Genomic DNA, 15,161 nt, shown 5'->3' with positions numbered 1-15,161 from the left:
AACCAAATCCCTAGCATTCAGTGGTCACCTGCATTAGAGCAGTGTTCAGGTCCTTATCAGTCCCTGCGGTACTAGCAATAGCCAGACAATGATGTGAAAACAGCCATGAGAGTTGAAAGCAAGCCTTACTTTGAAGGTTAATAGACTTATTTTGTTACCAGTTTGTACTTAAAGGCAGTCCTTAATCTACCCAAGAGGACTTGCCCAGGTAGAAGGAGATGATCCTGCCCCTCTACTCTGCTCTCGTGAAACCTCACTTGGAGTATTGTGTGCAGTTCTGGTGTCCTCAACATCAAAAGGACATGGAACTGTTGGAACAAGACCAGAGGAGGGCCACGAGGATGATCAAGGGACTGGAGCACCTCCCGTATGAAGACAGGCTGAGGAAGTTGGGGCTGTTCAGCCTGGAGAAGAGAAGGCTGCATGGAGACCTCATAGCAGCCTTCCAGTATCTGAAGGGGGGCTATAGGGATGCTGGGGAGGAACTCTTCATTAGGGACTGTAGTGACAGGACAAGGGCTAACAGGTTAAAACTTAAACAGGGGAAGTTTAGATTGGATATAAGGAGGAAGTTCTTTACTGTGAGGGTGTTGAGGCACTGGAATGGGTTGCCCAGGGAGGTTGTGAGTGCTCCATCCCTGGCGGTGTTCAAGGCCAGGTTGGATGAAGCCTTGTGTGGGATGGTTTAGTGTGAGCTGTCCCTGCCCACGGCAGGGGGGTTGGAACTAGATGATCTTAAGGTCCTTTCCAACCCAAACTATTCTATGATTCTATGACTGCTCACAGAACTGGTAAGAAGCAAGACATGCCTTAGCACTTGCAATGAACAAAGGGTGGAAAGACTCCTCTGCTCCAGGAGCAGTTAAGGTGATCCAGAGTTATAATGCCTCTGAGATGTACACACCAACAAACTGCCACTAATGGTACTGGGCAGTCACCTTCATGTCAAGCCTGAAAGAAGCAAATTGAAGGGTTTCTCCCATTTCTCATTGGGGTTTATGAGACTGAATTAGGAATAGGGTTACATCTCTCCAGCAACAGGTATTTTTAAAAACAAAGCCCTTCTTCTGTCCCTCTAATGGCCTACCGCATGTTATACCCCCTCCTCCAGTGATGCACAGTTTAGTGTATTCTGCATGTTAATGAAAGGCACTACACAGCACAAAATCACTGCTCCAAAGCTCCCCTCCAGCTTCAAAGCTCCTTCCAGCATGGCTGATCAGTCCTTGAAGGCTCTTCAGACCCATTCAATCCAACAAACTGCATAAAGCACTCTGAGGCATTAGTAAATTGCAGGGATATTTCCCTGGTAAACAACAACAGCAGCAAAATATCTAAACCAGAGAATGCCCCCATCAGATAGGCAAAACAGCAGCTTGCTGACTCCAGAAGTCTTTTTATATAGATCCTTTTAAACCTGGAATTCCAATTTCACCTGGGGCAGCTCAGCTCTGTGTAGTTAAACGATACAATCTGTTTCAGACCATTAATCATGAGTAGGTGTCTGTAATGAGACCATGAAACCCAACATCCCTGCCTCATTTGCAAAGATATGATGACTTTAAATTAGGGCTTTGCCTTGGCGACCCCTTAGCTGGAGTCTCACATTCCTACTACTGTGCGCAACAGGGCACTAGGAAGCTTGATACTTTCTATCCCACAGCTCGCTACAGAAGCCAAGCAGCATCATGCCAAAACCATTTGAAAGTGTTTCCGGAGCCCTCACAACAGGTTGCATTAATGTAAGAGATTGGGGGAATTTATTGTGCTAGCAAGTAGCACTGATGGTACTTAGCATTTTAAAAAATACCCAACACAAAAGCCAAAAGGCTTTTAACTCTTAACACCACTGCCTGCAGTGCTGAAAAACAGCAAAGCATTTGGTATCTGCCAATGAATTTGCTGCTAGTTATGGAAATCAGAACAAGTTGAATAAACCATGACATCAGTGACTCAGAATACTTTAGGACATCTAAAACCAACGGCACCCTTTTGTGACTTTCTGTGCAAGTCACTGATAGAGCCTCCCTGAGCTGCACTTTGGGTTAGACCTTCAAAGCCTCACCAGGTAACAAAAAGCCATGTGGGCAGAAAGGAACGTTCAGCATTTGAGCTATGACCTCAAGGAAAAGATGACTTTATGAGATTGCCTGACCAAACTGGACTGCAGCTACCAGCAGCACTGGGTTAATGGTTGGACTTGATCTTAGACGTCTTTTCCAACCTGAACGATCCTGTAATTCTACCCAAGTTATAAAGGTATTGCAATGTGGAACAACCCAAGTATTACACTCATCTGTCATTTAATTTCAAAAGTGATACAATTGTCCTGTTTTTCCATCACAGCCTGTTCTGGCTCCCAGCACTTTTCATCTGCAGTTACCAGACTAACACCCACAGTATAGGTGTTCACAGTGGGTTGCCACACCGAATTTAATGCCACCTGCGAACCAGAGGTACCAGTGTCCCCATTGTGGCTAGGAAGAAAGAGGGGCTTCTATCAGAAAAAGCGCATAGATGTTCCTGACTAGCATCATCAGTCCTATGTGTCTGCTATCTCAATTTTAAGGCCCTTAGAGATGAAATCAGAGAGAGAACAAGCGCCAAAGAGAAAATGAATCAAATGAGACCTTAGTGAGCCATTTTGCTAACTGGCACAAGACTTGCTTGGCATGCAAGGCTCCACAAGACATTACTGCTCAGAGATTTCATTAATAGTGGGCTCCTCTCACTTTAGCCTCTCTAGAGTAATTGTGCTATATCACCATTAGGCAGAGAGCTGCCTTCTTACAAATAGCTGCTCTTTCACATCCAGAAAAGGCAGATGTGGGACCCCATCCAGATCACTCATGCTCTGTGTTTTCAGCCTTTTTGTTTGTCTGTGTTTGCCCTCCTGGAGCAGCTCTTGTGTTGCTGTTTTCTCATTGCCTTAACTCTGTTCTCTGCAACTGCTTCTGCTAGAAAAGATGTGGGGAACTTCTCAGATCAGATATGGTACAGAGAAAGTCTACTGCCCCAAATGCATTAAGTACAAGGCAGTCCAGTCATCTGGAGAGTGCAGATAAGCCCATGAATTCATTTCACAGAAGGCTATTTTGCCCTTTGACTTCAAACAGACCAAAACTTATTTGAAGACATGGGAATAATCACTTGCATGAGAAGAGCTAAAACTACATTGGCAGCTAACAGCCAACCCTATCTTTTTAACTATGAAGCATCTTTCAACTCCTTAAAGGATAGGCAGGCATGTGCCAAACATGTTGAGAGGGAGAATACCAGAAAAACACAAATCAAGACTGAAGTCAGATTTAACAAATTAGCAAGTGAGGGAAGATGCCAATAACTGGCTAAGACATTTACTGTTTCATAGTGAAGGATCTACAGCAAGGTCAAAAGAGCTAACAACTAGGAAGGATGAGTTTGCCTTGGCAAGTAGACTCTTTGCAGAATGTCACTGGCAAGGATCCCATGGTGTTGACAGACTGACATGGCTCATCATCAAATCCCTAGCATTTGCTTGTCCCTGGGAATCTCCCACTCTTTGCTCAAGAAAATATGGAAGGAAAAAGGTCTCTTCCCAGTATTCTTGATCTGAACACTGGATAAACCTCACAACAGTAAGCAAGGCAGTTCCATGAAGTCTACAAATACACCTGCCTAGAGCACAGATCCGTATATTGAAACTGTGGTTCCTGGAGATCTTTAGTGCTGAAGATGTACAAACACCTTCAGTGGTAATAACAGTCTATCCTTAAAACAATCCCATGTCCATAATTTTCAAGGGCCTACAAATCCCCTCAGCATCTAATGATGTTAACACTAATGCTTATAAATAAAGAAGCTTATAAATAAAGAAGCAAAAAGCATTGAAATGTCAGACTGAGAATGATAATAAACGGACATTAGTTATGAACAAGGTAATAAAGCCCTCAATAGGATTAGGAAAAGAAAAACAGCACAATCTCTTTCAACTGATTACTTTGCTACTTTTAAGGATATTAAAAATACAAAAAGAAAGTAATAATAATAATAACAATAAAAACATTCCTCTAACACAGGAACAGAATGCCAGGGCAGTCAGGAGGCAGCATAGGAAGTTTGACACAGGCTCAAGAGTGTGCCAAGCTGAGTAGGTTCAAGTGAATTAGAAGCAACTCAGAACAGCTGGAAATTCCCCTTCAGATGGAGCTATGTCAAAGCCATGCCTGCCTGTTTAATAGGAGACCCTCCAATAACACAGAGGCGTATGAGCAGCCATACAACAATCTGGAAGGAAAGCTTCATCAAAAGGGAAGTTTGATCCTCAGAATTATAAAAACAAATGTTTCCAGTAAAGAAATACCAGTGTACTGATATGGTTGAAATAACGCGAAGAAGAGAATGGTCCCAAATGTAGTATTTGTGTGTGGATACACAATTTAAATGTCAGCATTAAATATTTCAATGTGGTATACTTAAAAAAACAACCAGGGCTGTAACGGAGGGTGAATTTTGTGTAGAAAATATTTATGGAGAGAAGGGGAATTAAGTGAACATATATATAAAAACCAATGGCATAGCTGGAAGGAAAAAAGAGACTGCAGCAGCCAAAAGGTAAACTTGACTCCCTACTCCATGCTGAACAGCTAACACAGAATAAAACCAACAAATTCCATTACCCCACAAAAGCCATACACTGGCCTCGATCTTAGCCATTTACCATTACCCCTCATGTACTTACCCTATGGGACAGCTACTGACAGAAGGGAAACCACAGTCCAGCACTCAGACCTCAGCTCAATGACATAACTGAAAGTGGAAGCAAGAAGTCTCCTCCTTGTGCAGTAAATTTCAGAGCACTGACTAAACACCCTCACTGAGAGTCCCTCACCACAGTGACATCTCCCTTATTTCTCTGCAGTTCACCAGGGCCTATTATTGCTTTGTTTTGTTTGATGTTCTCCCTATGTTGAGAGAAAGCATGAAGAGGGAAAAGAAAAAAGAGAAATCTAACTGTCTTTCAAGCTTTCTAATCATCTTCCTCAAAATGCTCCATGCATCAGCACTGATTTCATTATCTGCCTGCTGCTAGAGATTTTATTTAAATAATAACACACAGAGAAGAAAGGATTTAACCTGACCCCCTTGAACTGCTGGGGGATGAATACTACACAGAGCTGACAATGAAAAGCCTGTTTCCTTTCTGAGACTAACCTAAGGACTATGCAAATTCCCCTCTATCCAAGCCCCTAAGGTTTTAAATTGGGCTATCAAAAGCTTTTTCCTTTTTTAGGGGCCTGGGTTGAGGCAATCAGTGTATCATCAATCAATGAGGACTGATAAAATGAACCATCACAAAGCATAGCTGTGGGTAGAATGACTTGCAGAGGCAGAACAATACAGAAAAAATGAGTAAATTAATACCAGTGTTCTTCTATTCAGCTACATCAAGAAGAGAATGAAAAACAGTAGGGTCCACATTTTTCCCCACTGTAGCATTCAACCTGAGACTTTGGGTTATTACATATTACAGCTCAAGTAGGATAATAAGCGAAAAGGTTAGTGGGAAGCATGGAAGGGTATCATTAAGTAATGAGTAAAAATATCAGGAAAAGAAAGAAAAGAAAGAAAAAAAAGAATTCCAGAGCACGATATAGTCAGGACCTTTTAACAGGCACAAGTGTGGGATCCCATCCAGTCGAAGGAGCAATCCAAGATAATTCAAATGACGTCTGTCCTAGACTGTGTACACAATTTTTCCCACAGAAGGAGTTGTGTCTGGGATGTTTCCCACGGCTCGCATGGTATCTCTGGATTTTGACCATCACAGGTTCCTGCAGAGTCATTTACCTCTCTAAGAGTGATTAACATATGATCCTGATATTTTATTTTGGGAAATAGGCCATCTCTTCCCTTCCGGAGACCACAGACAGCAGCCTATTTCCAAAAAGCCACATTTACACATTTATGCAATGCAAGCAGGACGCAAAGAGAGCAAACCAGGCCAAATTAAGAAAGGGAAACCTAACCCCATCACTCTCTTTATTAAAAACCTTCTCTTTTCAAAATCTAAACCAACTGAATTCAATTATCCTAGAACATTTCTACCAACTGTTGCCCGAGTTCTAATTCCCTGATATCACAGAAAACCAAGCCACACCCAACAGTTCTACAATAACTAAAATCACTGCCAAACTCTTCCTGCCCCATTCTAAACACCAGCATCCTCACAGTTCCCAACCACACTTCCTGACAATACCGCATATTTTCATCATTCATAACCATCCTTCTGCATTTGCTGGACCAAGATGGCTGCATGTGACGGTAAAATTGGCTAAAGCAAGCCTCTCTTCTCTTCCTCTAACTACATTTAAACAAGGAACACAAGAATCCTGCCTTCACTCCTTATACTGCTGCCACATCATTAGTCCCAGTGGGCACAAGGTAGCTCTAGTCGACTGTATTCCAGAGGTCAACATGAAAAAAGGTCACCGCATGCCCAGCTTACCTGATCCTCAGAGAGCTGAGATATGTGATTCACGGCAGCGTAAGACTCTATCTTCGGGTTGAAGTGGTTGATGATGGCTCTGAAACAATGGAAGGAAAATTTCAGAGGTCTTGGGAACAGTGCAAGGATGCAGCAGAAATTCCCCACCAGCTTGAGTCAGTGCACATAGAACCACAGTCCTGCAAGAAGTCATTCCTCCCTCTTCACACCGTATCACCTGCTCTGCGGAAGGCAAGCTCCCTGCTGAGAGGCTAATACAGATTCAGTCACAGGCTGACACAAAATTGCAACCAGGGGCACTGCCCTCTGAATGAGTGCTTTCATCCCAACAGATACTGAGCTGTGCTCACTGCTCTGGCAGAGGGAATCACTGCCTGGCTGGGAACAGGCTGCAAATTGTTCAGCGTTCCAGCAAAGTACAGCAAACCTGGCCATTGCTGTCCCATCTTGCTCAGGAACTGCATCTCCTCATCCCTTCCAAAAATCACTGTCACCTGACATTTTGCTCTGTGGAATTTTGTTTTTGATGCATTGTAGGTGATGGTTTATTGCTTTGGATCTCCACTACGTTTAAAATGTAGCTGGCTCTTACTTGTAGTCATCCATCACTGCAGCCATTACTTTGACTTCCCATAAAAACTTTAGCCCTCAGCCCCAATTTAGAGCACTTGAGATAACTTATGTCAGTGTCCCAAACACAGCAGCAAACACTGATCACTCCTACTTCTCTTCCTCATGCTTCCACCAATACTCCCCTTCTAGGTGGATCCAGATGCAGGTGTGTGAAATCTAAAATTGAAAGTAATAACTGGAAAAAGCAAATCAAACTGCAGCTGGAATATTTCCTCAGCCTCTTCTCTGCTTGCCAGGTGCAGATGGGAAGACAAACAGCAAGACAGTAACAACTCCCTGGGCTAGAGTTTGCAACTGGTCTAGTTGGGATATTACTCATGAGACCTACTGCTGAGGTAAATGCTCATCATGGGAACAGCCCATGTCAGTGCTCAGCACAGATGTGCGCTGACTGTGCCTAGAGAACACTTCCTTAGCCAAATTGCAGCACAGCAGCAGTCAGGGCTTTCACTCTCATATTCATCAGCATGAAAATTCCCTCCAGCTCTCTCTGTTGCACTCTAATGGGTTCCCTCCTCCCCATACTTCCCCCTGCAGAAGGGCTTTCAGCTGCTTTTTCCAGACCTCATCACAGCTAAGAGCTGGTGCCTGAGTCCAGGAATAAGTGATATTCAGTAGCGCCAATCAGAGGAAAGAAAACCTTCCTGGAAGCATCCTTATTTCTTTAAATACACAGATAAAGAAAAAACAAACAAAAAACCTAAACCCGAAACCCCCACCAAACCTAAACAGAATCTGCAGATTCACTGCAACATTCCCAGCCACAAACCTCATCAACACACCAGATGCAGTCCACGCACAGGGCATTCATTCTAGCAACTGCTCCTGCAGCATCACTATGTAACTCAGCACACTGGGGCTTCTGCGGTCTCGCCAGCCTTGACAGTTACATCAGTAAAGCAAATTCAGCAGGACCCCTGCCAAACTTCCCATACCACTCCTGCCTCTAGAGGAGGGCAAGCCAGAAGGTAGAGACATGCCCAGGCTCTCCCATTTCAATCCAACCAGAGAAGCAGCTCCTATGAGTCACAATCACACTCTCCATTACCCAGGCTCTTGAACACTGTGGCTTTCAAGTTGCATGTTTCATGCCTGGCTGGAGTTATATTTATGCTCCTACAGGACGCACTGCAAGCTATTGAAAGAAAAGGGAACACAGACTTACAACAACTTAACTTCTGGCTTGACAGAAGGTTTGGCAGCTCAGAGGGGTTCAGTGCACTCACATGGTTCCAACATTTACCAGGGAACAGATTTAGCATTTATTTGTATCCACTGCTGTGAAGCACTTCAACACGGGCTGCCTGCTCACAAGCCCCTGCTCGGATCTGAGCTAGTGGAGCGGCACCTGCAATCACAGCTGGGATTCACCCGGGGAAAGCAAAACCAGCAACCAGCTGCCACTGCAGTAAGAATCAACAGACATTAAGGAAGAGAAAGAATTCAAGTCTCCTTCCTCATTTCCCTAAAGGCAAATGGACAACTCCTCAGTGCCTAGAGGAGGAAGTTCAGCTGTTTAATTTGTTTCAAGATGGCTTTTTCACTATGAAGCATTCATTCCCAACCTGGCTTTTTGCAGAGCTGCTCTGAACCTGTAGGCAGCCTGGGGCAGAAGGGCACAAAGAGTTCAGATTCAATCCTGGCTCTGTGTAACCAGATTCTTACTGGCCAGCAAGGACACACTCTGCACATGGTACAACCCTTCCCCATATATCTGCTACGAGAAATCCTAACCCTACCCCACCTAAGCTGCTGTGCAATAGCAGCACCTTTCTGCACCAACTCCTCCGATATGCCCCTGCTATTTTTCCATCTATCAAAATCCATCTTGTCCCTGGGGTATACTTTTAAGCAACTGGTCTCCTGGGCTACTGAGTAACAGCTGGAATTTCACTTTGTAAAGCTGCGACTCCACAGGCATTTGATCCTAGAGACAAGGGGACGGGAGCTTTTAAGCACAGTCTCCCCCTTATGGACAATATAATAGCGGCTTTGCCATCATTTGTTCACACTCCAGCATGCAATAGATGTGCCTTGGCAATGTTTTATTTTAATACTGTGATTGCCTTGATTATTGGGATATCAGCCAGTACCTGTGTGGAGGGGGAAGGCAGCAGTTAGAGCACTTGGAAAAGCCTTGTGATGTGCCATGCTCTACTGAGATCTTCATATCAATCATAAGAAAACAAAACAAACCCAACCTTGTGTTTGGTATTCATGAAGCACTAGCACCTTCCATGCCTTTGTAAAGCAAGGAGATAGCAAAGCAGCAACTGAAAGATAAAACACCGCAGCTCCCCAACTGGCCTTAGATAGCGTGTACACCTCCATATCTCCACACCTCAAAGTCCCTCTCTGGGGCTAGCTGCCATTTGTCATACAAATTTTCTGGGCATTTTGGGGACTGAGAGATGCTTGGAGAGATTTCACTTCAGCAACACTGCCTCCTCTGACAGATCTGAGGTTCAGCAGTCAGCTGACAAGAGGAGACTGTCACCAGACAAGGGGAGGATGCTGAACAGGCAGAAGGTGAAACAGTGGTTCAGGAATTAAAGAACTGGCTCCCAGTGGCTTGTCTTGAGGTTAATGCTTTGTGCTCTGAGGCAGACAAAAGCAATTCCCATATTCTTTATCCAGAGTCATTTACACACCAGCGATACCAGTGCTCTCAGAAAAACACATCTCCCATCACTTCTTCAGACTACCTACACACCATGATGCCAGAAGCCATGTAGAGACACATATGAATGAAGCTCTCTATCCTCCTTAGGATGAATCACCTTAGGACACTTTCATTTATGTATTTGTTGCATATTTACTGCATTCATTTATTTCTTTGTGAAGAAGAGAATGATTGCAGGAAAAATAGGAACTGTTCCATTCTGATTTAGGAACCAAAGTGCCAATAAATCATTTATTTGTACTAGCTGTATTAATCAGGTTATTATGCAGTGAAAGTGGGTTCCACTGAAACAGGTATTGTACAAACACAGAGTTGCAGAAGGGCTTTGCCCAGAGAGCTGATGATCTCAAGTGCAAGAGAATGAGGAAAGCTCAGAAAAGTGCAGAGGCAACAGAAAATCTAACAGTGCTGTTACTGAGTGTCATGAAAGACTTCAGTTAAAGATAAACCAAGGATAGGAAAAACACAGAGAAAGAATACTGCAGGAAGATGTACAGAGATGGGAAAAAGGAGACAGAAGGGCAGATAGGATCGAGAAAAACAGGTGAAAAGACTGCAGGACAGAGATGTTCACAGCAACAGCACCTGATCCCAGGGCAGTCTGTCCTCTGCAAACTGGAAATCTCTGACCGGTGGAAGTTTCTACTCTGTCTGTTCTTGAGGCTGCAACAATTGGGCAGTACTGAACTGACTGTTATTAGCCCTTTCTTCCTCAGAAACATGTGGGCTGGAAGGTAAGAAGTGGGGAATCTCTATGTGGACCCTATTAGGCTTTTTTTTCTCCCCCCCAAAATGGAAACATCCCGCTGCAGCTCTCATCTTCAGTTGTGGAGAGAGAAGGTACACCTAGAGGCGAGTTGCATTTCCCCCGTCACCATCCTCACTGCAACTGGGCTTGCTTCTGCAGTGGCTCTCCAGCCAGTAGGTGATGTTTAAAAAGCTTTTTCTATAGTCTTTTAAAGCTGCGTGGAGTTACTCCTTGACAAACAGAAACAACCAGTGATGTCCTTCAGAGAAGCCAAAGAACTGATAAGGCAGAGCCTGCTGACAGGAAAGGGCTCCTATGAAAACTGGTATGGCATGCACGGTAATACACGACAACCAATCCCTCAATTTAATTTGCCACTAGTAGTAACATCATATGTGAGAAATGAAACGCACGAGCAACACTGAGCTACTAGTCCCTTAATTATGAGCATCTTCCAGCCCACATGTACCCACTGTGGCAAGAAACACCACCCTGCCCACCTTAACCTCACAGCTGGTCTGGGTCCTGTGTGCAGGGAAACCGAAATCATTATGCTCAGGCAGGCAGCACTTCTTCAGCACGTTTTCTCTGACCTCCAAACTCTCCCCATTAAGATATTGCAGATGAGCTGTCTAATATCCACCCTTGCTTGACAGCAGCAACACTTCCAGAGTCCCACGAGACAACACTGTCCTCTTCTCCTGAGAAGTGAAATGAAGCACTCTGGAGGTGCTGAAAGTAGGCTAAAGGAAGAACCAGAAGGCTCTGAAGCTTATTATAGAGATGGGGATGCTGAGCAATCATTTATTGCATGAACCTGGTATTTGCACCTCTTTACAGGTGCAGCATGCAATGCCTGGCATATAATATTCTTACGGATGCCCAAACAGTTCTTGTACAATAAAAGCAGCACCCCAAGCTCACTTCTTCCTACACCCTGTTACGGTGGAACAGAGAAGCAGCAACACTTGGCTGGTATTTACACCTCGATAGAAAATTAAGGAAATAGAAACTGAGGCTGACCTTATATCCACTACTGGATTCAGTTCATCTTCTGAACTGAATGCTCATGCCAGCACAGTGCACTGGGCAACAGTGAGTACATCTCTGCCTTTATCAAGTAATGCTGAGTGGCAAAAGGCAGCCAGTTCACTTTTGCTCTGCAATAAAAACTGACAGTATCTGAGGCGGACAAATACTCCAGGCACACTCTAAGCTTCTAGTACCATGATGAAGGCTACGAACAGGCAGAAGCAGTAAAGGACATAGTTGTCTTTTGTCACACTCCACTTTACAAAGCTGCTTTACTACAAAAAGGAGAAAAGAGACCTGAGATATAGTGGTTATTGTTCAGGAACAGGAATCAGTAAGTGACCAGTTTCTCTGATCTGCTACAGCAGTTCCCTCTCCCTCTCACATGCCTTAGCTTCTGCCTTTATAAAATGGGAATAAGAACAATCACTCCCACAAAGTGTTTTAAACCAACAAGGCAAGAAGAGCTCAAGTGTTTTACTATGTGGTATGTTGGAAACTGCTCAAGCACAAGGCAGCAAGTAAATTACACATAATACAGAGACCAAAATGGACACAAATCACCTATCCTTTTCCCCTCATTCATGCCATCACAATAGCGATGGCCTGTGTAAAACTCACAGCCATAAACCAGCCTTCTCACAGCAAGCTGTGTCTCAGCAAGCTGCAGTTTGGGGCAAGGATCCTGCTGGCATTGCTCTCTTACGCACTCCCACCCCTCAAGATAATAAAACTCCATCTGTTCAGTGCCTGCAACAATTAGATTGAGTTACTCCACATGTACAGCCCCACCTGGCAGGAGATGAGAGGGTTTAGAGTATTTTATCATGTCCATGAGGCACTGCTATGAAGTACACATACGTGCATACCTAAGCTGTGCGTATCAAAAGCAAGTAAACCCCCTGGAACGGGGCACTAAATTCTGCCTTCTACTGCAGTTTAACTCCATTCTGTTAAATTTCTTCTGCTCCTACACCTTAATGAGCACTGACATTAAGCTGAAAGTCCACAACTCACTGCGGGATGCATATTCCAGACACAATAATAAACCGCAACAGAGAATCCAAAATAAAAGGATATTTCAGTCAAAAGCACTTGCTTTACAGCTCACCGAAAATCCCAGAGTCAGCACTGCTGCAGTTGCACAGAAGAAATAAGCTCGCTACACCTGTTCAATGCTGCCATACTTAAGCCTATTGATTGTGATGACAGGCTTCATGGCAGAGAGAGATACACGGTCTATTTATTTAATAAGGAGAGGACAAAAGAGTGCACATGCGCTAACTGAGCTTCTTGCAGTTCTTGACATTGTTTTACCAAGCCCCATCCTGCAAGGGCAGAAGCAGAGGACGTGCTTTCTGACCCATCTTGCAGCTCTGCAGTGCACCTCTCCATCGCACTGTTTTTTGGATACTAAGCTGGTATCATCATGGCTTTAGGATATGCTGATTTTCTCACAGTTCATGTCCATACATTTAAGCCAAACAAATCAAATACCTCCACCCTCACACCTAAATGACTTGTATTTGGCTTCTTAACTGAGGAAGTCCTCATGGGTGAGCAGTTAAGTCTTTCAGGATAGTTGTACAACTTCAACGGGCACTACAACTCGGGGAATTTATCGACTCACCTATCACCATCCATCACTGGAAACAAGTCTGAAAGGATTTCTATTCCCTTTTCACAGTAAGCAGGCTTCAAAATTTGTAAGTGTATATAACCAATGGGACTGCTAGTTTAACTGATATGAATGACAAAGTAGAAAATACTGCCTAGGCACTGGGAGTGAAAACATCTATTGAAGCACAGGGCACCAACCTGATCCGAGTTCCTGCTCTTCTGCCAATCTGCCATTGACTGTTCTACAACAAAGCTGTGATTTCATAAGGACTTCATTTCTTGTCTTGATCATGTAATTTATGAGAGATCAAATGATGGGTTTTATGGCATACTTCATCGCTCTGAAACACCTGGCTACTAGCGATGAGAGTATGGTGAGAGTACTTTCCCCAAAGTCAAAGCATTAAAAAGCCAGTCATCCATTACTCCTCAGTTCCAGAGAGCAGCAGTTAACTAATACTTGCTTCTCTCTAACTACGAGCAGAACTGTTTGTAGGTGCTGTTTGACAGAATACAGAAACATTCCAGATATAAAGTCTGCTCTCTGGGCTTGGCCTGCTGGGCACTAAAACCTGCAACTCAATCTACCACGTTCAAGATCTGAGAGCTGACCATGATACAGCAGTGTATGGGATTTCAGGGACAACGTGCTTCCACAGCTGTATTGCCAGTCTTGAAATTTCAAGCAACTTCTAAAATGAGAAGCCCTCCTCGGAGGTTTCTTCATAGTGCTTTTAGAAGGTGTCTATTGCCCTAGGGCTGTGGTCATACCTCAATAACTGCACAGACCCATAACTAAGAATTTTAATATGGAACCATATTTTCCAGAGTCTAAACGACCTCTCCTGCAGCACATGCTCCCCAGTTGTCTTACCTCATATATATTCATTTGTCCAGACAAGTTCTTCAGATGTGCCAAACAGAAAATGTAGTCCACAGACCAAACAGGCTGTGGTTCTTTCAGTACCTCAGCACCCTTTGATGCAAACAGCAGGACGCTCTCTAGTACCTACTCTCTAGTAGCCAGGAGTTTTAGCACAATGAAATGTGTCATAAAACACTGCCTCAACACCAAATACAGCACTTCAGCTACAACTGCTTTTAATTCCTCCATGTACAAGGCAACCCGCTCCACAAAACAAACAACAAGGGATGAGGAAACAGCAAATCCAGAAGGTGAGAAAACAAGGAGGAGAAAATAAAAATTTAAAGGGGGGGGAAGCATTTGGCAGTGGTTTACCAGAGAGGTTTGCAGATCCACCCTCTCTAGTTAGGACCTGAAGTAAGGAGCTTCCGGCAAGTATTTATTCGCTGCAAGCATTGTAAGTGGATCATTTACCACTGCTTCACAATTCACATTATGGACTGCCATCCAAATCTCCTGAGACACAAGACATTGCAAAACCTCAAACAGGACCAAAACCTGAAATATTTTAGATTATTTTTATGCCCATTAGTATCTTAATTACCATTTTATCATAGAATGTTTTAGGAAAGCGGGAAGTCTAGCTTATTGGATACTGCATTTAGTGCAGAATGCCATAGGGACTGCACACACCAGCTTCCAAACATACCAAGCAAAGAGAGAAATTTAAGAAGTTTATAAACCAATATCCCCCTGGGACCTTTTAAAGCTCTCTGAGAAAGGCAGTGAGTACAGCTGCTAGTCTAATTAACTTAGAACGCCTGCTATCAAACCCACGTTATCTATAGTGTGCAGAAACTACTCTTGTTACCCCATTTTGTGCCGGTATTGCATGATGCCCTGAACATCCTGTTTACAGATTGTGGCAGCATGACAGAAACCTCTCTCTTTAGGTCACAGCAACCTTATTTTACCAACTCACAGCAAAACCTGTGCCTGTGACAAAAATTCCAGAGTGAAGGAAAGCACTGAAGCATGGGTATTTGTCTAGATTGAACAAGTTACAACAATATACTCTAGTAGTGAAGTAGAT

At 43.8% G+C, this 15,161-nt stretch overlaps 1 protein-coding gene across 3 annotated transcripts in view; it reads right to left on the bottom strand.

Annotated features, from left to right (window-relative positions):
- ARMH3 (armadillo like helical domain containing 3) overlaps nt 1-15,161 on the bottom strand; it is a 134,937-nt gene that overhangs the window by 28,421 nt on the left and 91,355 nt on the right. For all 3 annotated transcript variants that reach the window (XM_065672088.1, XM_065672087.1, XM_065672086.1), the window contains one exon: nt 6,488-6,566. In XM_065672088.1, coding sequence (XP_065528160.1) covers nt 6,488-6,566 — 79 coding nt within the window. The remainder of the gene's footprint in view (nt 1-6,487; nt 6,567-15,161) is intronic.

This window comes from Lathamus discolor, chromosome 3 (assembly GCF_037157495.1).
Source record: "Lathamus discolor isolate bLatDis1 chromosome 3, bLatDis1.hap1, whole genome shotgun sequence".
NCBI classification, from domain to species: domain Eukaryota; kingdom Metazoa; phylum Chordata; class Aves; order Psittaciformes; family Psittacidae; genus Lathamus; species Lathamus discolor.
This window is presented reverse-complemented; position numbering and strand designations above follow the sequence as displayed.